The 27,755-nt window shown below is 41.9% G+C and overlaps 1 protein-coding gene across 3 annotated transcripts in view; it reads right to left on the minus strand.

Annotated features, from left to right (window-relative positions):
• The window catches only part of LOC105454253 (hemicentin-1), a 205,171-nt gene that overhangs the window by 16,090 nt on the left and 161,326 nt on the right, over positions 1-27,755 (minus strand). For all 3 annotated transcript variants that reach the window (XM_011696765.1, XM_011696766.1, XM_011696763.1), the window contains 4 exons: positions 19,003-19,172; positions 16,112-16,322; positions 15,486-15,597; positions 14,331-14,509 (listed from right to left, as the gene is read on the minus strand). In XM_011696765.1, coding sequence (XP_011695067.1) covers positions 14,331-14,509; positions 15,486-15,597; positions 16,112-16,322; positions 19,003-19,172 — 672 coding nt within the window. The remainder of the gene's footprint in view (positions 1-14,330; positions 14,510-15,485; positions 15,598-16,111; positions 16,323-19,002; positions 19,173-27,755) is intronic.

Raw genomic sequence — 27,755 nt, forward strand, 5'->3', positions numbered from 1 at the left:
TACAATATCTGTATAAATTGTATATTAATAATACATATAATTTGATTCTCCCATATCGTATTTTGATTTCATTGAATATTAATTTCAAATCGGACGAAATCTCTTTCCTCTCTTTCCTCGACGCGCCATTTGCAAAACATATACGTCATTTCAAGTGGCGCGAGTGTCGGTTCACAATGAGGATTTTTAGCCTCAAGCAGTAAGAAATAGACTAATCATAGTCGAATATGAGGAAAATAATCGGTAATTGATCAATATGTTACGGCGTAAGGCTTAAAATTGTGGATCGACACTGATATATGTCTTGTATTGTTCTTTTAAGTGCATGTTATGACGTATGGCACCATTCTTTTGATGGCGGTTTTCTTCCTTGGGAGGCTCGCGGTTAAAACCGGTTTTGACTTTTTTTTGACAGCAGGTAGGGAAATCTCATAGTCTCCGGGGGGGGGGGGGGGACCAAAGGAGGGGACTCCGAACGAGTGAGACTTCAGGCGAATAGGACTTGCTGGGGTGTGCAAGGCGTCGCCTATCCACTAAAATCGGTTTTGACGTTCTTTTTTTGACAGCAGGTAGGAAAATACTCTTCCCGGGGGACCAGGGGAGGGGACTCCGGGCGAGCGACACTTCGGGCGAATGGGACTCGCTGGGTGTGCAAGGTGTCGCCTATCCACTAAAACCGGTTTTAGTGGTTTTTTTTAACGCGCGCAGGTAGGGAAATACTCTCCCCGGAAGGGGACTCCGGGCGAATGGGACTTGCGGGGTGTGCAAGGCGTCGCCTACCCATTGAAACTTTCTTTACACAAAAACACACTGTCCTTGAAGGGAGGACCCTTGACGTTAATTAGGCATTCACCGTGAGGCCCGCAAAGACTGGAAGAAAAACCGCCACCAAAAGAATGGTCCCATACGTCATAACATGCACTTAAAAAGAATACATGTCACAATACATGTCACATCAGTGTCGGTCCATAATGAGAATTTTAAGCCTTACGCCGTAATATTGACGATTTAAATAGAAGCTGAGAAGGCTTGGTGTCGCTCTCAGTCGATCATAATGACTCAACGATCATAGACGTAAATTGTTTTAAAAGTGAAGAATAGTAGACAAAGAAGGAAAGGAAGTTATGTTCGACAAAGGGCGCGTGGATATCGCGGCGAGATAGTCGGAAGAAAAATTTCCACGCCAAGAAATTCGCGGCGGTCGCGGCGGCGACGATGGCGGGAGAGAGCGGATTAAAACTTCCTCATCGGCATCGGGATAATTGGTTTAGTTATCGGATCCCTCGCCAACTGTATCGCTAGGCCGATGCCTCTCGCCGGGTATCGACGTCGCTTTCTCTACACCTCTCCGCGTTTTCCACTTTGTGTCTCTCTACCCTGCTTCCTTTAATCTCGCGTTAGTCGCTCCGCTCCGTTCCGCTTCGCGTAGCCCCGTCGTAACTCACGCTCGAAATCATCCACCCGACTTTTCCACCCTCGGGCACGATGTTTTCCTTGACCCGCTCGCGCCGATGACAGACGTATTTTACAGCGGCAACCCTCCGCGAAACTTCGCAGGCGTAAAAATACGGGATGCGCATTATTTTAGCTTTACGTACATTCGCCGCGCGCTGGCGTGCATCCCGCGAAAACGCGTGCTCTAAATAAACGAACATCTGGTGATTCCCAGACACCGCATACAATAATGCAATTTAAAATAGAGAGAGAACAAAATGTATATAGTACAAATTTAATTTACATGTAAATTTATAAAGAAATTAAAACTCTCAGGAATTTTGTAATAATAATTATCCAATTTTGACACTTTAAAAATTTTTCTGTTAAAAAACAAAGACTCGTTATAAAAGATATCACTATATGAATTGAGAATGAAGGATATATTGAGAACACATTTATGTGACTGTTGTATGAAAGTCACAATAAAAGTAGCAGCGACGGTTTTGAAAATAATCTCATTTCGAGAAAATGATGTTATTAAATCGTGGGAACAAACTAACGATAATCAAGAATCAAGTGCTACTCGTTAAAACGATGAAATCCCCTCTGACAATATAGGCACGAATGGCAAACGTATATTGAAACCAAAAAGTGGCCCGTACGTTTTAATGCGAGTGAGAATACTGTTAATTGGCGGAGTATCGACGTGCTCGAAACATTTATTGGCCGCCGTATAATGCAACGTCAAGCTGCGATACCGTAATTTGGCGGCGGTTACCGGCCGTCGTTTTGCCGCAACGCGACCCGTTGCGCGCGATACGATCCGTTTCCATTTACCTTTATCCCTTTTAATATCGCCGCTTCCATGTCCGACAGCTGGTGTTAAGCAGATCAACGTTGCTGTCGCCGGAGTTAAACGGACGAAATGCAACGCGCGTGACTATCGTGACGCGCGGATAACCCGCTTGTTGTTTCAATATTCATCGCTTTTTCCTCTCTCTCTTTAAAATTTCACTGGTGCTATCAATAAATTTTTGGTTACTAATTTATTAAATCACTACTCTGTTAAACGCAATAAATTAGTATTAATAGGTCGGTTGGTTTATACCGTGTTATTAGTTTTGCGTTAAACTCGTGCGAATAAAACGCTTCGTTTATAAATTTATCAGTTTTGCAATTAAATGAACTATGGAACTGGTTATTATCATGAACACGAGTAATTTCGATAGGAAAGTATACAATAACATATCGTATAAATAACGTATTATAACCAATATTGCAGGGAGTGGGCAATCTCAAGTGGAAACAAGACGGCAAGACGATGGATATAGGGAGGACGGTGCCTAGCTTCCTGTCTTTCGTGTTACGATTGAGACTGCTGACAGGATCCATTTCTCGACAGCAAAATACGGCGGCCGATTTCGCATTATCGCATCGTGTCCGCCGCCATTACGCGACCTTAATTATGCGAGCGACGTATCTGCCGACACCGGTGCATGGTCATTTATTGCTCTCAACGCGTCGCGCCGCGCGTCGCCTCGTAAGCAACGACTGCTTCGTCGCGGGTGCACCGGTTCTTGATAAGCCGGTAGAGTAAAGTAAAGGTATAAGCAAGGCAATTAATATCGGACTGCATCTGACAACGAGACTGTACTCAATTTCCATAATCTTTTTTTATACCGAAACACATCGCTTTTGGTTTAGCTTTTAAAGTATTTTAAAATATAATCTTCGATGTCCCTTTATTCTTTAACTTTTTAAAAAAAGAGCATTTTTTCAGAATTTTTATTAATTAAATATAAAAATAACACAAACAGTTTCACGTTGGCGATTCGTGTTATTAGAATAAACGACCGAAATATCCATATCGTATAGTTCGTATGTTCGGTTTAAGTTTTAAAGCGAAAAATCCTCCAAATTGACGACTCGAATTTTTAAGAGATTCAAAGCCGCTCGTTACGCCTTCTATCCCTCGTCGTTTTCCATGGGAGGACGACCTCGAGGTGCGCCGGGGGATAGAACTTTATCCCTTTCAAAGCATTATCGAAACGGACGGCGCGCTATCGAAACGTATAGAGAGCATTGCCGTAAGTGTTATCGACAAACGCTTTTTCCGCTTTTCCCATGTTCCGGAGAGCACTGTGTGTGTGTCTACGAGCAGAATTGCGGCTGCATAAATTTAAATCACCTACGTCGCGTCTTAAGATCGAGCATTCGATAGAGCAGACCGGCTAATCCTACGTCCGTTCCATAATGCGGCGCTCTTTGATACCCGAAGATCCCGCGGCAACGTGGACGAGGAGACAAGTTAAAATAGTAAAAGTTTCCTAACTACGTCTGCAATCGTTACGGCGGCGAAATGAGGTAACTTTAATTGGAGCATGTAAATATGCTCTTGGCACCTAGTTTACCGCAAGCGTAATACTTCCAGAATTAATTGCTATTTATATTTATATCGGCTACACGGCTGCGAATTTCGCAAACAGTTGCGAATTCTACTCAATCCTCTCGGTGAAATAACCTCTCGATAATATTGTCAATACCCGATGGTCTCGAATATCAGAAAAATTACCTGGTTGTCTGGGAATAATACCAACAATGATTGGAAGGTCGAGTACGGAAAAATACCAGGTATACCGACAAATGTGATCCAACGACAAGGTCTCGATTCGTTGATTCCGATCAGAAACGTTCATCCATCACTTAACTTATTTCAGTAACGACTATCTCGCACGCAAATCGAGCATAGAACCGCCCTGCCTATAATTCGTCGTCTACATTGGCCTCCGCTTAAAATAGAGGGCAGAGTAACGGTGAGAGAGGCAAAAGATGATAAAAACGAAAGCGTGTTCAGGAGAGCCAGATGATCGTCGCGATTATCCCGTCTGAGAACGTGTCGTATGCTGGATCGATCCACCGCGCAATCCGAAGCGCAATCCGAGATTGCGATGCTTCTATGGAAAAACAAATTGTTTTCCCGTAACACTCTATATACCCGAGTGTAAGCCGCGCTCGCTCTCGTAAGGCTCCAAAATCGTGGCAGCGATCCAGGCTGCTAATGAAAAAAGCGTGTTCCCCAACACCGACTGTCGCGAGATTGTCGTGTTTCGTTGCTGCGCTCGAAACGAAGGGAAGTGGAAATCGATACTCGGCGTAAAATGTGGGCCGACAAGTCTAAAAATCGCTCTTTTCTTCCAGCCTTGATCGGTATTAAACCCGGCACATAACGAGCAAACTAATAATAATAATAAGTAAAAATAACAATAAAAATAATAAGATAATAATAATAAAATAATAATAATAATAAGATCTAAAGGAGAAGTACGTAATAAAGCAGCGGAATTATTAAAAACTCCCACGATAGAATACGATACAGGCTTTTTTCGGAAATAAATGTAACCATATGACGAAATGTAGGATAATATTAATAGCTTCTTAACGGAGGCGAAGTAAATCTTGAAACGGTCGTTAGATGTTACAGATTGTTAACTACGAATAGCGGAGTTACTTCGCTTTTTTTGTCGTGGATGTTCCAAAAAGAGGCGCATTAAAAAGTTTAAAAGAGGATTACGCTAATGGGCAACTCGTATCGTAATGTAAAGTACGACGCGCGACAACACTCTGGAATTAACTCTATTACTCCTATATTATTACTCCACCTCTCCCTCTCCCACTCTCTCTTTCTCTCACTCTCGATGAGTATTTTGCACGCTTCGCGTCAAATCACAATCAGAGATTACAAAATGTTCGGGCGCAAATAAACCGTTTTCCTATAATCCATTCTATAAGCCTGTTATAATTCAATGATGCTTGCGTATTGTAACAGTCCGTATATTTTCCCAGGAGTTATTATTCCGCGTGCAAATATATCGCTGCCGTCGCGCAGCCTGTTTTAATGTCCGCGTTAATTGATTGTTTGTTTTATTGTACTGTGTTCTTAGCGCTTGTTTATTATCGCTCGATTGTGATAAATATCATAAAGTGATAAAGAAATTCTTTGAAAAATTGTATATCACGGCTGCCCACGGTAATTTTGAATAAGTGATGTATTGTCTCACAGGGAAGGAGGGAAGGGAGGGAGGGAGAGAGGAGAGCGTCTTCTTTTTGACGTACGATAAAACGGTGGGCGTGAAAGTTACAGCTAATGTCTACAGAAACTTTCGGCGCCGAAGGAATAACAGAGAAAACTTCTCTCGGCGCGGGCGCGAAGAAACTCCTGGGATCATCTTATTACCACATCGCGAGTGTCGCCTGTCGATCAAGTTCGAGACAGAATGAGGGATTACGAGTGGCAGAACGCGCCGAGCAAATCCCTACTCTGCAAACTGCCAATAACTCGTTGTCAGTCGCAGCACGTATCGTGTCTCAAAACCGAGGCGACCCCGTATTTACGATGCGATTTCACGACGTAATAAAAAAGAGGTCGAAAGTAAATCGAGGGAGTCCATAATTCGTCTTTCCGTAAACTCACCGTAATTCGACGACGCCCGATAACAGAATCGCTCTCCCTCGACCTTGCTTACGACCTCTAAAATTGATGGCGAGATCGTATATAGCTTACGAAAAAATTGGAGTTGGAGTGGAGTGTCGAGGGGAGGCTCGATGAATATTTCAGATCAAGATCGACGGGAGAGGGCGGGAGGCACTACAACTTTTTAATTTCTACGTACGAGTCATTTTGCTTGCGCTTGATATTAATTTGATGTCGCAAGACTCTCAGGACTGTTTTGAAGCAATACTGGTCGACGGTCGATCCTCTAATTGCAATTTTAATAATAAACGAAAAATACACCGAGAAGCCCGTCGATCGTCCGATTATTATAATACATGAGGCGGCATTGCGCATCGATCCTCCGTTGAAGTACCACGGGAGAGTTCGACGCAAGCGGCAAATAAATCGTTTTCGCATTATTCTCCTCCGCGTAATTCGACAAGTTCGATTGTTCGATGTCGACGTCACATTCGTTTCTAAAGTAGGTATTGACATCGATCGATGTCAAGTAGGAAAATAGACGACGGAAACTCTCGATCACTGTTGCTCGAAGGACGTGATTAAACGTGGCTTCGATGACGGTCATGCGAAAGCATCGGAGATAATTAAACGGTAAAACAAGACGACGCGCGACGATTCGTCGAATAATCCTAGCGTTTCCAAATCGAAAGATGACGTCGAGTCCGAACTCCGAAGGTGTTGATATGGACTGACGGAGTAACGTGGCGATGCGTGAAGAAGGGTGCGACGAAAGTTTTCTCGCGCGAAGTTTGTCTTTCAGGAAGATAAATAGAAGGCGAAGTGGGACATGAACCTCTTTGAACCTCGTTGTCCATCCCGCGAATGTAATGTGGAACGACGGTGACGGGAGAATTTTCAACCTTTCCTGCCCCTTCCTCTTTCCTTCTTTTTCTCCTCTTCCTCCTCTCACTCTCTCTCTCTCTCACTCTCTCTCTCTCTCTCTCTCTCTCTCTCTCTCTCTCTCTCTCTCTCTCTTTCTTTCCTCTGTTTCGTCCTCCCGGTTGCGAAGACAATAAATCCTGGTGTGCAGTTACAGCACGGAGCGCCGTTAACTCCCGATAATGGCCCTGTATTAGTTTCGTCTCGTTTGATCGCGAAACTTTTCTTATTCTCGCGCTGTCGGGAGGGAGTCACGTCCGGCTAAAGCACCGTGCGCCGAACTCCACTTCAACGTCGTACTTGGACGGGCTGTGGAACCAAACGATCGGCTTCGATCGGCGCGGGTGCGCATCATCCGCGCGATTGAACATACGCGATCGTGTGCATAAGGGCCTTACGTGTGCGTCGCCGTCGGTCCTGTCGCCCCGATTGCTCGTCGGGCAAATTGAGGATTTGTTTGCGTTGGCATCCGTGCCGGTTGTCTTGATAAATCCTTGAGCTGTCGTGCGGAAATATCGTTCCGCGTATAGCACGTGTGTTTGCGGGAATCTACATATCCTTAGAGCGAGTAATTTCTGATACGCGAATAAACGGACACTAAAAGGCCGCGAACGCCGCTTTCAAAGCGAATGATGTTCCGTTGGAGATGATATAATATAATAATTCTAATGGTAAATAGAATACGCGAGAACGCAAGTGTCAAAATTGAACGCGAACAAATTACATCTTTGACATTTTAAACTTTATTTGTAATTGCATCTCATTTGCGACTCTCTCATAATCAGTAGAAAGATATACATTAATTGTAAATCAAAGAGACTTTGGTGGCAAAAAAAATTTCGCGACTGGTCGCATACAATACTAGTAAAATAAACACTCAATGAAATATATGAAAATTGAAAAGCGAAATTTCGTTAATGCGCGGCTCCGTAATTGTTAATTTCATTCTAAATGAGAAATATTAAAATATTGTTTTTACTTTATAAATAATTTAATATAATTTAAAAATAATTTATAAATAAATAGCTCTTTTTCTCTGCTACTCCATCTTGATCATAGCTGAGGAGAAAGAGTATCTCCATGTTCTGTGTTCAACGATTTTTTGACATGTGTCGTCTGAGGAACTGAAATCTACCTGAGAAATACCATCCATATAACTCATAGTTTCCTTAGCAGAATGTATACCTGCGATACGTGATGTGCAAGAGGTAAAACAACGAGAGGGATGGAAAGTATGAGAGAAGGAGATAGAGAAGAACAAGGGTGTGGGGGTGACCCCATTCAGCCCCATTACTGGACGTCCGATCGTCTCGCCATCCGACCGAGGGTCCTATCTTTTGGAGGGGGCGAGAAGCCCCCAAGAGGTATATAAAGGCGACTCAAATTGTTTTCGTTTTAGCAGGGCCATCATCGGCAACGATGAAGAACACGTCACGAGTGATGGTTTTGCTATGGGAGTAACTATGACTGTCGCAGGAGTTTCGACTCTCTTAGGTCCTTGATCTTCTTTGAATTTCTTTGGGCCTGAGGTCAGGGTCAGACTGTCCTTCGGTTATCCGGAAGATCATAGATGATTTCTTGATGCGCTCATATATGTAGATCTCGCGTAAGGTCCATTGAGCCTCTCGAAACCAAACACACCTACCTCCTCGCGGTAACGTTCTGCTTCGGCGGACAGTTAAATGGTGTTGCAACGGTTTAGGCCTTTTGAGGACTCTCTACTGGCCGTATTAGCTGGCCGAAACTTAAGGAATAGCTGTTATTAACAATGACTCATTGGGCTCTCTGGTACGGCAATCTCCGATACGGCAACGACGTGTCTCAGTAAGGTGCTTGTGGATCTCCGATCTACGGTATGGCGTCTCATTAGAGTGCTCATAAGAGATATACATCATATTTGTCCGAAATTGAATTAATTCTCCGTCAAAATATTTTGTTAAACAGAGTAAGAATGTAAGAAACGTGTAATTTTTTCTACGTACTTGTATCAAAGTTTAAGAAGTAATCTCTCAATCAAGTTAACGCTTATATTTGATTTTCAGCAATGCGATACATACACGGCGATAAGGTGTGGATGGATAATTATAAATGGAGTGGTTAATTATAAATTTTTATTGTAAACCAAATCCCTTCTTGGCAATGTATAAGCTAAAGTAATAAAATATCTATCTATCTATATTTGATTCTAAGCAAATATTATCGTTTTATTACTAAAGCTTATATTTAATAATAAAAAAAAGTTTAGCCAAGAAATAAATCATTTAAACAAAAATATTTTTTATAAAACGATACAGACAGTGATTTAAATATATAAATGTGCTGTATATTGTGCTATGATTATTTTGTTAAATACTTTATCGCAAATAAATATTTTCATTAAAATCTTGTAAAATTTGCATGACGAGCTTGCAGTATTTTTCCAGAGATATATCTCCAAATAATACATTTTCTGTATACAATGCCATAAAAATTTGGAATATCATATTAATGTAAATATCACGGGACGTTTAAAAATACGTTTTTATTAAGCCTGAAAAAACCTGATAAAATAAAAAGCAAGTATAATAGTACAAGAAATAATTCTATAATATCAGGGTTAAATAGTAAAAACGAATCATGTGTTGATTGATATGTACTGTGTTAATTATTAATTGAACTAAATTATTTTGAAGCAAACATTAAAAATTATAACTTACGTGGCGTGAATTTAAAAATGTAAAAAGAGAAAATTTTATAACATCGCATCTCTCATAATTGATTACTGATTTCGACGAGAGGGGAGAGAGAGGATGCGTATAATTTATCGTTCTACGCCTTGTCGAAGACTTGGCAGCGTTTCAGGTCGTTGGAAAGTTGACCGAGGCCGCACAGATGTATCGACATTTACTAGCCGGCTGCAATCCCGCTGATAAATTGCACGTTATTATTTTCGCGCAAGCTGCACGTGCTCGCCGATTTAATGACGAACGTTCGTATAAATATTAATAGCTATTTACTTGGAAACATACATCATTGCTCAGATTTAGAATTGAAAATTTTAAATTATTTACGCGAGTCTTTCTAGATTAAATTTTAAGAGTACAACAACATATCAAATAAAAATGTCTAGCCATTGAATTCTATTTTATTTGTTTTCTTTAATATTTATATATTTTATATATTTTATTCAGCTTCGATGAAGAAAGGTCTGTCCTTTACAGATTTCGTCTGATTATTCTGATAAACACAATTATACTCCAAGATCGAAGATCCGAAAAGCGATGATGCGTCGCCAAGATCGAAATTCGTGGCGGATGTATCGTTCGACGATACAATTGCAACGTTATCGGTCCTGCAATAGACCACATGAGTAATGATAAACAAGGCAGAAATAATTTAATCAGGATCGCGGCGCGGCGCAGTGTATCGATGCGGAATCGCACCGCGCGCCGTCAGATATTTCGGTGACTGGCGAGCTATTCAAACGGACTTCCGCGGTTCGCGGGGATGGGTGGAAGGTAACTTGAAAACACGTATCGCGCAGAGTTGCTTGCCTATCGCGGCTAATTACACGTAATGCGGCCCACCGGCCGCTTTGTTGTTACACACCGCGAAACTCGTTATACTGAAATTTCACGAGCTACGCGCGCGCGCGCGCGCACACACACGAGTTATTACGAACGTGCGTTATATACGCGCTATCTCGCGCTTTAATCTCCGCGTCGACATTATCCTTCTCGTATTGTTCCGATGGGAAGTCTTCCTCGGGGAAGTCGAAGTTGAAATCGCGAAGAGCGAGCGAGAGAGAGATATACACATATATATATATTACCTCCCGTGATCTCCACTTGCGCACGTGCGCCCCTATTATATATCTACTACTATCCTCAGACTTTGGGAGTAATGCATATTTCGCGTATATATATATGGTGGCTTTCTCGTAACTTACTCTCTCTCTCTCTCTCTCTCTTCCCCCTCTCACTTCCACAATTTAACTCGCGGATATTGCGGTACATCACGTAGTAACAAAGTCCTTTGATAAGTCCCACGGAGATTACGGGGACTTACGTTTCCGCGTCGCACTGACCAGCGGGTGTTTCTCGCGTTTGTCCTCAAACAATTCCTTTCGCATCGCGTGTAGTTTCCGCCAGCGCGAAGAAATCTCGGAGAGAAACAGAACGCGATGCGGAAAATCGTTTTCTCTTTGCGAGTCGGTCTAAATTAATTAAGACTCCAGTCCAACCCGGAAAGATTTTTCCACTTGTCCCTCACGATTAACGTTGCTATTTAATCGGGAAATATTCACGCAACGAACGTTGAAATCAAAAATGGTCCGGCCGTTGAAAGGATTTAATCGTGGGCTTTTGCGGACGCAATCCGTGCCGCAAACGTTTGCCCAAATCCGCTGCATACGCACTCTCCCTCCCTCTCTCTCTCTGCTCCCCGATTTACTTCCGATGACCGCGGTAGTACTTCCGATAGCTGCGGTATTGCTTCCGATAAGTTCGTATTATCCTGGCGGGAATCGAAGTCGATGGAGGGAACGGGAACGCGCAGGGAGATATTATAGGAAGATATTAGCCGTGTAAAACAGTCCGCGAGTTCTCTCTCTCTCTCTCTCTCTCTCTCTCACGATCGAGCAGCCACTTGACGTGCATATCTCAGGAGCTCGCGTGCCACGATGCGACGTGCGAACGTGAGGAGCGTGCATGCAGTGGAAAGAGAGAGAGACAGAGAAAGAGAAAGAGAGATAGACAAGGAGAGAAAGCACTTCGGTGGGCACAACCTGGCAGGGATTTGCATGGGACAATATCTCGTCTGATTTATCCCCCAGTGGCTGAGGGGTGGAAAAGGGCAGACGAGTCTGAAGGATTTATTTCTTCGGCGTTTTACGCGTGACACGGAGAAGAGGGAATGACCCTCCTTCTTTCTTTGCACGGTAAGAACATACGGTTTATTGCCGAGTGTATGCAGCACGCGCGATCCCGAACTCGAGCGAGCGACGCGGGCGCGCCGAGCCGAGCCGAGCCGAGTCGAGAGAAGCGGAGCGCGTCACATAGCGCGCGTTTATGGCCTTTACCGTTTAGTTTATCGATAGAACACTTTTCCCGGCCTCTACCTGAGGCCCCGTGGGATTTACGGCCCGACCCGTAAAGTCCGACTGCACTTACTTTCGCGTCCCGCGTGCCGCACACCCTCCTCCCGTGACTTCAACATTGCGCGCCGCGCTCTTGGAATCGAGGGTCGTGACTTCGCTCGTCGTGTTCGTTCGTCAGCAGATAGCGTCGCCGTACCGTACGACACCGTCCACGGCTCGTTGGCGATGTCGCTGTCAACGTGCACTCGTTTCACGGCAATCTCGGTGAATTGTCGTAAAAATACGCTCACCCCCTTACAGCCGCTCGGTCCTAAAATGTAACTCTGCCCATCGCAACGGTTTAAATGACATTATCTGAAAAGCCATTTCGACGCGATACAACAAGGCCATTGTCTGTGTCACTTGTAAAGGTCCGTGGTACTCGGTCGGACAATGTAACTGCCGACAAAAGACACGCTGTCAAGGTGGGTTCCGACCCGCTATTTCTGAACTCTCTATCTCTCTTTCTCTCTTTACGCACATGCGCGAGTTTTGCGAGCGAGTCCGAGGTCAACGCGATAACCATCGGGACCTAGGGCGACAGTGGGTCGGAACAGCCGAATTGGGTGAACCCAGCTTTCAGGACTCTGTAATTTTCGTCCGTGCTCCATTACACTCGGACCCGAAGGAAAGTAGCGACGACGATCCTGACAATTTGAGGACGAGCAGCGTAGAGGGATGTTGATAAGCGTGCAACGTAGATATTTCCCAGCGATATTCAGTCAGCGTCGCTTATGAATAAATTGCTTGCCATATACTGGCGCACTAATTGACTCTGACGAGAAAAGTCCGGAAATACGATACATCTCGTATAATGATCTCGATCAAATAATTCGCTTATTTGCGCGATTTAATCAGAAAGTTATACGATCATCCATCCCTCGATGTCTCTCCACGATACCGACATCGTTTCTATTAGTTCTTAAACAAAGCCACGGACCTAATCTCAATGACTCCGCATACGTACATGAGACGGGGTAGACGGGAGAACGGTGAAGTTAGTTGGAGACTTCATAGTTTGTCGTTGGATACGAATACGTATATATACTCACAGTTGACGAGAGTTTCATTCCGGTAAGTTCGCGCGGGTTTCCCCTGTAGTAATTACTTGTAAATCTCTTACGAATAACGGCAAACGCGAGATTAATTTCGCCTCACAAGGACGTGTAATAATTGGTGTCCTTGTAATTGCAGAAAGTATGCAATTAATATCGTCGAATTGTTTCAAATTATTAAAGTTCAAGGCTCGTATAACGCGAATATCGTTGTCGAGAGCGGCTTCGAAGATAATACAAAAATTTCATTTCCTTCGAGATTTCGATGCGAAATTCGTATTACACGCGCGATTTATACATAAATACATATATCCCTCTCAAAAATATTCAAGACTCCTAAAATAAGCCAGAAATAAATCAGTATGCTGCAATCGAGCGAGTTAAAGGAAAATCAATGGCTTGCGCGCTCGAGCGATTTAATTTTTCTTCTTCGGATTCCGTTGCTTCCTCCTACTTGGCGTCCGCGAACTACGGAAAAATTTTACTTTTTATTTGGCCAATTTCGCGAAACGTCAGGATCAAACGTTGGAACTTTTTCTTACCGTGTGTGTAACATGCGTATAAATATACACTCGAAGCTATTTTGTGCGAACGCGCATTGTTTATCGCAAACGCGATTGAATTGAAATTGTTTCTCTTTAACATCCCTTCAAGCGGATTAGAACTTCCTTTATAGTAATACTTGAAACGTTTCGCCCGGGAACTTGATTAAAACTGATACAAACTTGTTGAGATTAATTAATTGATTTTATGCTTTCGCGTTTCGAGCAAAGTCTGCGAGAAGCTTCGTCAGATTTAATGGTGAGTATCGTATTTGATTATATTCTAACTCTTTCGCATCTCAATATATACGAGACAGGTATAAAGTAGAATAGATTATAAAATTGTATCAATGGTTAGCGAAGCAATTATGATGGCGACGATTTCACCTGGTCACTCTCCGCACATTTGTACGTTCAAAGCGTTTGATTCCGGAAAAAGATACAATTTGCCGAAAATCCATGCGGTGAGTAGAACCATATAAAGCCTTTTTGTAGCGACACGTTGACACGGATAGATATCGCTTTGAATTTGAATGTATCTCCCGGGCAATTTTAACGTATACAGCGCATTTTTATCCGCGCTGACGTATTTACATGCGTTTGAAATTTTATTTGAAATAAATTCGGCGTCGACACCGTCCGAAAAAGAACTACCTTCTGGGTGGAAGGCCAATAATTTTACGGATATTATTTGCGAGGAAAATATACGGAAACATATTGGCGACATTTCGGCGATAATACTGAGGATTTTTCCGGTGATATAAGGATTTCATTCGCTACTCACTCACCATTGAGCACGTGGACGAGAACGCTGGCTGACTCGGCTGTGGATGGCGCACAGGTGTAATTGCCGGAATCGGCCGGCAGCGCTCTGCTGATCAGAAGACGTGACGTCCGCGTTTGCTTCTCCGTCACGACGCTAATGCCCCCGCGTTGGCTGTAGTTTATCACGTTGTCGCCTTTATACCTGAAAAATTATTCCGAAAAATATCCGGAAAACGTTAGTGATGAGCATTGAATGTAAAATAAAATCCATTTTAAAAAAAAGCTTTTACGTGTTTTTTTATGAAATTATTAATAAAGTACATAAATTACGTGTGCAAATGTAAGTATTTATATGGAATGTGGAAACACAAGAGGATTTTTGGATCATATTATTTACGATCTATGAATTTTAAAAACTTCCAGGGTCACGGATTATTATTAAGGATCAGAATTGACTCAGAATCTATTCTACACTGAGAGAAAAAAATAGTTGCAATTATTATAATTTAACTATAATTTATAGTTTATTTCGGTACAAATTATATACTTATAGTTGCTTTCACTTATAGCTGCTTTAACTGTATTACGATCATCATAACTGTAATATGCATTTTAAAAAGATGATTGTTTTTTTAATTTTTATTTTACGTACTTTTTATTTTTTATTATTAATGTAAATAGTAAGCAAATATTAGTAAGAAAATAATTATTTCACTATAATTATAATTACGTTTACTACAAATGCTTATTTCATTTGCCATCCACATCTTTCTTGATATTTTATTATATTTGAAATTATTGTGATTTATAATATAACTTTTTTAGAATTGGTAAAACTCTATAAACGTAAAGTTTATTATTATTATTATATTATAGCGGTAATAACTATGAATAGTGCATAATTTAATCGTTTTACCAAAATTAATGTCACAAGCGTCAAACACTTTTCTCTCGGTGTAAAGACCACCGCCTCCAAGGATTAACTTTAGCGCGGAGATTCACTTCATCAAAGATTCGTTTTACGGGCGGTCGCGTTGAAATTTTTCGATAAAGCAGATTCTCTGCCAAATGGAGGTCACTGTAGATTTGTATTTCCGCGAAACTCGCGGACTGTGTCGAAATACACATGGAACAAATTCAATCCGCGCTATCGTCAAGGGAGAACGCTCCAAACTCACCAATAGATGAAGGATGGTGGTTCCGGCGTTTGCAGCACGATGCAGGTCAGATTGATGTCGCTCCCGCTTTTGATGTAGAGCTCCGAATTGCCGTTGATCTTTGCCTTCGAGACTGCACACGGGGACAGAACAAAGTTAAAGTGGTTTTTGGGGCCGTAGGAAAGCGTACGGGTCGAGTAAAGCCCCCGGACCAAGAAGTATGATCGCAATTTCGTTTAAACCGCCTGCAAAGCTGCAATTAACTCAGCGTCGAACCCGCTCGAAACATGGCCACTTAAAAATTCACTTAAGAAACAAATGGCTGCGGAAACTGTTATTGAAGCACAGCGGGGAACTTGTAATCACTTTAAAACGCAACCCCGATCCTCGTTCCGTACGCTGATCTTTTTTTTATATTAATGAGAATCGCGAACACAAATCCACCATCTTTTCACCGTAAAATTAATTATTGCTTTTAAATAATTATCTCGTCGTAATTTCGATTATAATTTACTTTCATAATTGTTTTTATTTTCTTTTAACGTTCGTGAGGATTTAATTAAAGTCCAGTAAAATTACTCGAATTAATGGCTCTATCGATTGAATCTTATCGGTCGTAAATAAAAAAGACTGATATGCGCACGTACCTACTACGCTCAAGTTGAAAGCTTGACTAATTTTGGGCTCCGTCGAGACCTGGCATTCGTAGATTCCGCTGTCCCGCGTTTGCGGCGAACTGATTTTCAGGGTCCACTCGTCGCTGCCGTCGCTGTGCAACGATTGGAAACGCTGGTCGTTCGTGTACGTGAGGATGCCGACAGTCAGGATATGCAAATCCCGCTGCCTGATCCATGAGACCTGCGCAATCAAGAGGCACCTGCTGTTACAGCAAGACACACCAAACTTGGACATTTCAACCGAGAAGTCCGTGCGTTGTGCCGCGCAAATACGATCATGGTCCTTAACGTGCATTCTACACTTGAAAATATCACAGCGTAAAATGAAGGAAAAAATCGTTAAATCATATACCGCGAATAAAAGATATTAAGATTTGTAGACTGAAATATTGACCGTGTCAAGCCGAAGAAAGTTACTACCTGCCCGCCGAGCGATTGAATGTGATTGATTGGATCTAAAAGTAAGAACCAATCGTGTTCAATCGTTCGGCGAGCAGGTCAGTCCGCTTCGTCGGCTTTGAACGATATCCGTTGACGTTTGAAATTCTTCTCGTTCGGTTTAATTCTCGGACGGCAATAACGCACAGACGAATGCGACCAAATTACGTATGCGCAAAAAAAGAGAAGACCTCTGATTGACACCCGACTGTCGCGCGACAATCTGTCACCGGGGGCGGAAATCGAGGCTTAGGCGTAGCGCGATCACGACGCGATCGTGCCGAACTCTACGTACGCAAATATAAACGGCCAGTTGTATATGCGCGTATGCGCGCGTTATTGAGGGCCGATGGCGTGGCGGTTGTGAATGGCGGAAGCCGGGGAGCTAAAGGGTGATCCGCAGAGGGACGGCGAGGGGGCGAAGGGGCGCGAGAGAAATTTGATTTATCGGCGATTACGATCGGTGATTGGACTCTGACGGGTTCCCGTGCGTCATGCGGTGATGCATGAGCAGCGGCCGATAACGCGTAATGTCACCGTTCGCCCGGGTGACCTATGCGCCTACCCGCGAAATTACTTTGCATTAGGACCGCGAGTGATGAATACCGGGTTAAACAGCGGCGCGGAGCGGCCCCGCTAATCCACTAAACCAGCGTCGAAAAATCGACGCCGCGACTATGCGTTCGGTAACGCAACAATGCTCGGCCGCGCGCCTTTTACAACGTTTACAGCGTAACGCCACTTTGCCACTTCATGCGACCGAACAATGGCCGGGTGCGCGAATTAAACGGGCGGAATATAAAAGTGGTCTATTAAAAAATAATAATAATAACAATAATAAAGTGAAAAAGAAAATCTGGGAAAGAACATAAATTATTCTCCTCGTAAAAATGATATTGTGTTTTTGTTCCCTCAAGTAATATAACATCAAAGAGATCCCTCGCACAAAGAGTTAATTTTCTACGGTTACAATTAGATTGTGTAACCATTTAACGAATGTCAGTCAAATATAAACGTTCTGATTATTCCTCGCTCGGATATAATGTTTCCACGGTGCGCAATGGTACGTGGCCGGAAATATTTCGATGTTAACGAGATCATGTGTTAATATACCCTCGTAATTTTCTAAATGTGCACGAAGAAAGTGCATGCACGTAGAACCGTTGAAGAGTTTATACTTGCCCCGCAATTTCGCACGGGCGGAAATAAGAAGATGAAGAGAAAAAACAGAAAGAAAAGAAGAACGCGCGAAAAAGTGTTACAAAAGCCTCGGAACGCGAGAATGTGAACTGGGTTACTGTAAAAGTGCGAGGCGATGTCGCGTGAGTAAATGAGGAATGAACTCGTATACGGAATTGCAGGCGTCGCGGTGCGAGTGCATTAGCAAAAGAGAGCGGCGAAGTTTGTCGAGGGAAAACGATCGCGCGGATTAATGCCCCCGCCCGACGTAACTGCGAATTTATTTGACTTCGAATTGCGTGATTCCGATCGGTCGGGATTTCCGCGCGCGCGTCCGCACGTACGTAAAATTTATCAACGCCGCGCACTGCGAAGGCGTGGCGGCGGAGAAGAGAGTAGAGCGCGCGATAGAATTTGAAAAACAACACTTCGCGCGAAATAATAATATAATTGAAAATTTCACGATAATTGAACGCGAGCGCGAGCGATTTAATTTTGCACAACGACAAATTCGTCGCTCCATCGAATCCCCTCATTATGGCGAAATTTAATCGCGGGACTTGTTGACGCATAATCGAGCATTAAAACGTCCGTCCGAGCTTTGCATAATTCACGTAATAAGAAGATTAATCGGTTAATTGATTTTTTTTTGTTTTCTCGAAAAACACGGGCGACATCAACGGAAGATTATTGACGATCGAAGGCTCGAGCGAAGTAATCCAGCAATACCTTCCACATTCTATATTCTCGACTCGTACGTTCTATCTTTAATCTTTCCGATGGGTAAGTTCGTTATAACCGTGTTTGGTTAGGATTACTCTGGAAAAACGAGCGATATTGATGTACACAATACTATCGCGGTGACGATGGAACATTGACCAAAAGCGAATAATCCTTGAATAATTTTCAGAAAATCAAAAGAGTAGTAATCGTTGCTTCGCGACAGAAATCAAAATTAAAAAAATGGAAGTAACGAATTGATGAATTTGAAATATTTAAAATGATACGTGAAAATATTTCATAAAGAGACTCAATTGACACAGAATAGGTACTGAACGATACGAAGTATATAAATATCTCGTAAAACAGCGGAATAATCTTCGGATAAATCTTCGAAATCAGAATCGCATCATGATGTTCAACGGGCTCGCGATCCTAATCTATATTCGCGAAATACAACGCTTCCCGAACTCGAGCGCTGTTATTACAACGACAGGCGCTTGATAAGGAAACTTGGAACTTACCGCACGATCGCCAAGATTGCGCACCCTGCAGTGCAGGTAAGCGGATTGCCCGACGGTGGTTGTGGTCTCCCTCTTTGTCGTGTTGTCGAAGTAAGGCTGACTAAAGGGTTGCTCCCAGTAAGAGGACGGATGGTGCTCCACTACGGATCTCCCGTTCTTGGCCGCGCATTCTGCCAAAAACAATAAGGCACGTTAATGGGATTTATTTATCAACGCGCCTTAATAAAATTTTGACGCGCGCCTTATAATGAAATTTTGAATACCGAAATATAAATAAATCTCTCTTGAAAGTCCCTGGAATAATTAAAGGATAGCGGAATTCTCGGACACAATAGTGCAATTAGTCAAATTAATCGACATTCGTGGTAACGTTCGAGTTAAGTAAAAAGAGAATTCGTGTAATAATTCGAGCGTACGGGACCAGCACAAATTAGAAATCATCAAAATGTGTAATTGAGAATAGATAGCTTAATGACATATCGATAATTGCTGGGAAACTCGTGCAAATCGGATTGCGGCGCGACAATGCGATAAATTATGCGCTAACTGACGAGACGGAATGTACAAAACGGGGATTTCGAGCTGATCGAAACACGCGCGCGGCAGTGTGATTAACTTCACGTATAAAATCTCGGTCACGTCGCGCTTTCATAAGGAAATCGATTCTTCCCGCTCGATGATTCCCATTACCGGGGCACGGCTCTGCCGAGCTTATCCGGTCGGAGGTTTCAAGCGACCTGGAGCGTTCGTTGGGATACGAGTACAGAAATTCAAATCCGAAACCGTCCGAGACGTCGTCGTTCGCCGCGGACGAATGAATTCCGTTGGAAACTCCCGTAGGGAGTTTCCCACCTCGAAAATTCCCGGCGCATTACGCGACGAGGTCTCTGGCTGGAACTGAAAATCTGATCTATGCCTAGGAATTGCGTGATTTACAGGCGGACTGATCAAAGTCCGTTCGTTAAGTAAAGTTACTGCGCGTACAGAAAACGACACAGTTGGTTCTCGGGCGCCTTCTAATATGAATTTTATTACTCTTTACATAGAGCGAGCGGAAGATCTCGCGATGGCACGGAGATCTCGCTCTCTACTCTCCTTGCAAGAATTTTTTTTAAACAGGTCACATTTAAAGGCTGGATATAAATAAATTTATCGGCGGAAACGCCAGTTTGAAAAGATAATGATAAAAATAAAAACGTAAAAATGGGAAGGGGATAATAGTAAAATAAAACTGCTGTTGGTGTACCAAGATCGTCGTCTCATTAAAGATATTTAATAGACCTCGAGGAAGAGAGTTTTCTTCAGCATCCTTCCGCGAGTGCGCGGCTGTTTTTCAAAGTAACGATCTGCCGGTGTGGCGTAAAATTCATGCAACAGTCCCTCATCAATTTTTTTCCAGCCCGCGTCCTCTCACCCCTCACCGACCGCTCGCCTCACTGATTACTTTATTCTAAGAAAACGATACTCTTGGTGGCTACGTAAAACCTCCCGAGGAAGCCTTTACGTGCGTTATAAGATGAGCGGAGTGAGAAAATTTACGGAAGAGGACGCCGCCGAAGAATCTTTATTCCCATGTTGATACTCCATAAATGCAATATCCTTACGCGACCGCGTAATAACGGAAGCTTCAATTGACAATCAAATTTTTTTCGTATTTAAGTATATTGCGTAATGTATTTAAAAAAAGTAAAAATTGAATTGTGCATATCGTTCATTTGGTACAAAAGCAACGCAACTTAAGAAATCAAGTTTTCAAAAAAATAAGTTTAAATGTTTCGAATCATTAAAATTTAATATTAACTTTAGATAATTTTCTCACTCCAATTTTCTCTCATTTTAAATGCAATTTATTAGTGTAATAACTGATATAGAGAAATAAATGTACGTTTTTTTAAAATGTTTCTTTTTTCTGTATGTTTTCATTTTTTCATTTTTTTGTACAATTCGAAAATGACAACCTTTGAATTAACAAAGCAATAAATGAACAATATGTGTATCAGAATGTGAATAGTGATACTTGTGCTTCGCATACTCCGCCGGGAAAAAAAAAAATTTTTTTTGTGGTAATACAACGATCGGTTTGTAGATTTTGCGTGAACAAACGGTTGATACATTATACAAATTAACAATCGTGAAATTCTTCGGCTTCAAAGCGAAATCCGTTCGGAAATCCCTTGACCGCAGAGCCGAATCGCGTCGATATTCCGTCCGCTCGAAATACCGCGCGAAGTTCCACAATGCGGCGGCACAAAAAGCAGCCGATTCCAATCGCCGACTGTTAATCGGGTTTTTCGCGTTGCAGCCGGTACGACGAGCTGTGGGTGGCAAAAAAAAGGGGGCTTAAAAACTGCAGGACGGATCAGAGCGACCTCGAAAAGGATGAGTTTGTTAACCCCGAACTATGCCTCTTTTTCTTCTCCGCTGAAAGTTCAGGGCTGGAAGGAACTCCATGCGGAGGGAGAGGAAAGGGAACGAAAAGCTTCAGGTGTTTGCTAATGGCCCGCGGCGCTGAAACCAATCATTCATCAATGAGCCGCCTTTCTCCATTCCCCGGTTTGTACAAACGTGATGTATTTTTTTCTCAGTCTCGTCTCGACTTTCGTTTCTATATATTAACGCTGAAACTCGAAAGAAATCCAATAATGAGCGATCCTAGATACATATTTTTACACGTCACAAGCGTTGAACTCCTATTTCTATTAACGTATCCTACATTTCAAGAAAGGTCACAGACGTGACGTATGAAAATGTAATTTAAAATTCCACATTGAATTAAAATCTCAGCTTACGTCGAGTAAGTTGAAAGTGTTATTTTCGGTTAAAACAATAATTTACAATGAATAGCCGAGTCGCCGAATTTAAGCAGAGAGGTGTGTTTTGAGATTCACGTCATTGTAAAATAAATTAAAAAATTTTTAAATAAACAATTTTAGCCAACAGTTGCAAGAAATACACTTCATCTGCAGTATAATTAAATCGTGGAAATCAAGTTTCATGGAAGGTTTCTCTTTGATTTTCCGAGATGGAAACTCCCAGCCAAGTTACGCGCCAAGGCGGCAGCTACATCTCGAGCAGCGAAAATGCAAAAACTTGGGGTCTCCCAAAGTCATATCTCAACTATTTTCTCGTTACGCCGCGCTGTACCCGACGAAACTGACGCAGCGAGCGCACGATGAAGAAGAGAAACCTACGACGGGACACCAACGAAGACATACAAGGGCAATGTATAAAAGGACTTTCGATCCTCTTAATGTTCCACGATGACTCGCGATCGTTTCTCAAAGACACTCAAAGTAGAACGATATTGCAGAGATAAAAATAAAGTTCTATTAAAAATTAGATCGTTACATTTACAATGAAATGTATATAGACAAAAAAGTAAGTAAGAGAGAGAGGAGGGAGGAGAGGGGAAGGGGAGAAAGAGAGAGAAAGAAAGAGAAAGCGAAGTAGATTCGTTTGTTTAGTTGTTCAAGACAAGCGCGACGCTCGCTCAAATGTATTTGTTAGCTACGGAAGCAATCCGTTTGAAGAGATTACGAAACGAAGAACGCGGAGAATGTCGTCGAGGCGTCCGCTTTTCGTGAAAGTAACGCAACACTTCTCGTTGAAATCCAAGTAGCTTATGTTCCCGACCTCTCAGCTTGTTCAGTCACGTGGAGAACTCGAACGGAGCGATGTGTCTTCGGATTCAGGACGTGTCCCGTCAAGAGAGATAGAGAGAGATAGAGAGAGAGAGAGAGAGAGAGAGAGAGAGAGAGAGAGAAACGCACGAAATTTTTCTCGCAAAATCCGGAAAAAGTCGAGTGAAAAGTTTCTATTTAAAAATGTGGAGAGCCTTCGACTCTGCTCGTGCTCACGTTTTTCTGGATTGCGTGAGTTTCGTTTTAAATTTTTTTTTGGTGGGTCATTTTTTAACAGAACATCACTTCAAACATGATGTAATATTCAATATATAATACAGTTAGGGTTGTTTTGAAAAAATTACGAGGTGATTTCACGCCAGAGAGAGTAACAGTTATTATTAATAGTTCTTCCGAAAAATTCGTCGTGTGCATGTTAAACTCATTATTCGTGAATTCATAAAAATCATTTAGTTTCGCGATATTAATCGCGATGAGTTATTTAATAACACCGTGGTTGCGGAAAACCACCGTCGTTTGAAAGATATCAATTAACTTTTCCAATATAATGGCATATCTATCGGATCAATTGAATACCAATTGTCATCGATATTATCGGGAAACACTTTCGGGAGATTGAGAGCGTAAATTTTGGCTTTAAAACTATATATAACAATACAATTTTTACAGAGGTGAAAATAACGTAAACACAAAGGAATTAAAAGTTAAAATGTAAGTTTCAAATGTCAATAAATAATATATTTAAAAAAATATTTAAAACTGCGTAAAAATAAAGACTTAAAAATATATAAAAATTACATAAAAATAAAAACTTAAAAGTGTGTATTTTTAAAGTTATTTTTAAAAATATATAAAAAATATAAAAAAACTATGTTTTATGTTATAAATTCAGAAATTATTTCTCATTAGAAACATTTATTTTGGGATCAATCGCAACATGAAATGTTGGAGATGATGTAAATATGTATGTCGTTGCTGATATTAATGCAAAATATTTTTCTAAGCATATAACAAAATTAATTCATTCAGCTCGTGGGATTCGAGGGCGTCAATTCTACGTGAAACTTCCGGGGATGTATTTCGCGTTAACGCTCTGAAAATATCGTTGAAGTGCACGCCGTAAGTATTACGCGTAATGCGAAACCTCTTGCTAAAATCTAAGTGGCTTATATCTGTCTGTCCTGTGTTATCTCGTTTCCCCACGACGCTACTTCCCGTACGTGTGAAAGCAGAGTCTTCGATCCATCGAGAGGCGCAAGCACGTCCTCTTTTCCACGTTTTTCTCCTTTTATTGCATCGAGTCGCTGTATCGGAAAGTTACATCAAATTAGATCGCGCCGCATCTTTCCTCAAATGGAAGGTATTAAATATTGGGTCGCAAACAATTACTCTTCGAAGCACAGCGTTGCAATTGATATTAGCAAGAAAACGGCTAAATGAATATCGATATACTCGGCTAAGAGTTTTTATTAGAACTACAAGTTTTTATTCGAAGAAATTCGAACAGCTGATTCTTGTATAAAAATATATTAATTATACATAATTATATCCCTTCTTTAAAAAGATTTATTAATAAAACTGATTTTAAATTAGAAAAATATAATTCGAACGCAAGTTTACTAATTGTGTCTCTAAAAATACATGTATTTTTACACAAATGAAAAAGTGCACTTGTAACTGCAATCGATGAAAGCGAAAGAATTAAAGGTGGAATTACGAGAGCGACATTTTTAAAGAATAAAATCCGCGAAGAAATGGAAGTAATTAAAAATGTCAACACGAAATGGTATCATCACGAGATGGAGGTGGTTTTAAGCGCTTCATTAACGAGGATGGATGAGGAGAACGAGAAATCTCCTGGTAAAACCGTAAAACAAAGCAGGGGCCTTTACTTATACTATTTTGTAAACTCGCGAACGCTGCGGTCGGACGAGTTTTGCGGGAGTTTCACGGTTCGACGAGTTGAGAAGCAATAGCGGCCGTTTTAAAAGGAGAGTACGAGCGTAAAGTGGAATGGGAGAGGTAGATTAATTCTTTCGTTTAAGCTACGCCCGCAAATGTTTGCGGTTCCTGAATTCTTAATGCGTTTCAAACTAATTGCCAATACACATAGATATCTGAAAACAATTTATATATACATATATCTTTGAGTGCGCGATTACTCGAGTACAGTTAATTTTACATTTTCTTCTGTAGTTATCGTTGAGAAAAGAAAATATGTGTTAGCCATAAGACATTACTGTATAAATAACATTCGTTATTTTATAGAGCTGTAATATAAAGTATAAAATCAAATTAGTTCGTATGTAAATCATTATATAAAAAATTCATTGAAAGAGAAGTTTCATTTATTATATATATAATTATTGAATTTTTTGTGTAATAATTTATATACAAACTAAATTTAAATATAATTATATGTATATATATATTTTTTTTTCCAAAATTAAATTATCGTATAATTTAGCATAGACTAAATACATGTAAACTTGCCTCGACAAGTTCATAAAAGAATTGCATGTTCTCGACTGATAAAAAAACGATGTGTACGCAGCAAATATTGCATCACGAGGACGTGTTCCAATCGCGTTCGTGATCAACGTTGTCATAAATTTTACGAGGGGATAGGCCGCTTGCCTGTTCACCCTCTTTGCACTCTAACTCCCGTATCCGTCGCATGTCCGCGCATCTATCAACGATTTAAGGGTCGTTACTAACCGCAGGCGAACCGTGGCCTATTACGATGCAGATTCGGGCTCGCCGCGCGCGGCTAAAGTGACTGGGATCCCACTCTGGGGAAAATTTTGCGGGGGCACGCGTCGGCAATTTTAAACGCGCGTGACACGCCTCATTAGAGGCACGTGTCGGCCGTCGTTCCGTGTGTTACATTTGCATTAAATTGCCATGCGAATCGCTAATCGGCGGCGATGTGCGAGCCATATAAGACTCTTCAATGGACTACAGTGCGCCTGAATCCAAATGCGAGAAGGAGAGAGAGAGAGATCTAACGTCCCGGCATTCGCGCCGAACAGAACGGTATGTTTGATCCTCCATTCAACGCGCATTAACTCGACAACATCGAAGACGAGAACAGTGTCAGAGTCGTCCCGTGAATTGAGAAGGGGATATTTCGAGTAAGATGTTTCGACATTGTATCCATTCAAGGAGTATTAACTCGATATCACGGAACAAGAACGGCCAATGTCACCGTACGACTTGAGAGCGATAACAGAGAGAAAGTGTGTGAGTGAGAGAGAGAGAGAGGGGGAGGGGAGAATGTTAGGAGAGCACAAGATGTGTTCCGCCGAGTTGCGCCCATTTATCGAGTATTAACTGAATGCCCCGTAACTTCGCGGCGGGAAGAGATGGAAATGTTAGGCGCAAGATGTTTCGCTCTCATTCACGGAGTATTAACTTGATGCCACCGGTACGAAAACAAGCTGTGCTTTAACTTGCTGAAAGAGAGACGGTATAGAGAGAATGTGGAAAATAGAACACGCGAAACTTTCTACAGCGCAATTTGGCGTGAGCATTGGTTACCCCTAATAGACATTTTATAAACGAAAACTTATAAATTCAACAAATTCCCGAAATAAACCCCCAGTACAAATGTACCTACTCACGTCGCTATACGGTCCACCCATGCGACATTTCGCGCGATCAACTTCAAGCTTACGTCGCCGTTCTCCCCCCACGGTCTCGAAGATAAAGTACCAAAGGGAAGTTAAGCTCCTTATCGCGCGAACCAGAAACGCCGGTCGCGGCTGGACCGACGACCTCCGGTCCGGTGAATCCGGGATTCTTTTCCAGGCCGACGATTTCGCGAATGGATTCGACTCGAATTCATCTCCATTGCGGGCAGCGACGGTCGTTCCGAGCGACGACGGCTTCGGGACCCGGAATGGGACGTCGCTCGCAAACAGAGACGGCGACACAGACGAGAGGGAGGTATAACGCTTTTAAGTAAGTGGAATGTCCTCCGCGGAATGCCTAAACTTCCGGAGCGCTTGTCGAATGAAAACGTCCGCGCCGAAACTTTTCCAATTTCTTGCGTCAAAGGGAATATCCGATAAACACGGTCCGCGCTGCCGTAATTAAAAGTACGCAAAGCCGCGGTGCCGCGGGTACTCCGAACGGGGAGCCGCGCGAAACCGCGGATCTGCTTAATCCCGCGAATCGACAGAGACGCGAGAAATCCGCAGAGCGCAGTTCCTTTAAAGTTGCGCGAGACGAATGTCGCGATCGAACGATTTTCACGCGAACTGCGTCGATGGGAAGGTATTGAGAAGGATGCACAATGGCGAAATTATCACAAAATTTTTAATATCTAAATTGAATCTGCACGCAATTATTTCAATTGAATATGTCATATCTATGGGCTGTCTAAATGAATATATATAGATTAATGATTAAAGTTGAAGAGATAATATACGACAGAAACTGAGGTCACAGGCGTATATATATGTGTATTAGAGCGAACAAATTTAAAATTAGCAATTAAGACATAAAATTAAGATACTTTTTAGTATAAGGCATGTAAGAAATTGCAACCCTAAGGGGAACAAATAAAGCTACGAGTATCTATAAATACACCATATCACTGCGGTTTAAATAATATTATACAAGTAATTCTCTTGGAAAATTATCGTATAAAATCTCTATATCATCATATATATAATCATAAATAATCCTATAATCGTACATGTGTAATCATATTTAATAATCATCATATATAATCTATGCAAAAATGATCGAGTTCATGTAATTAAATCTGCCCACTATACATATATATATATAGCGGTCATCGATGATCTCGCGTTATCAAGACGCAATCGTGACAGCAATATCAAAGTGAATCCGCGGCGAGTTAGCGTGTCGCGATAACGACGGCACGGTGAAGGAATGACGGCAATAAATACGCGGTTCATCTCCGTAGCGCGTTACAAAGCACACATATAAACACGGACAATCGGATGAAGATAGTAAATGATGCACGCGGCGAATATTGTTTACGGATTTAATGGCGAGTTTTATAGTTTGATCGATGCGCGGATTAAACCCGAATATGCGGATTTGATCCAAAGCGCGATTTGATATATATCGATTGCGAGC

This window comes from Wasmannia auropunctata, unplaced genomic scaffold, assembly GCF_000956235.1.
Source record: "Wasmannia auropunctata unplaced genomic scaffold, wasmannia.A_1.0 LD335987.1, whole genome shotgun sequence".
NCBI classification, from domain to species: Eukaryota; Metazoa; Arthropoda; class Insecta; order Hymenoptera; family Formicidae; genus Wasmannia; species Wasmannia auropunctata.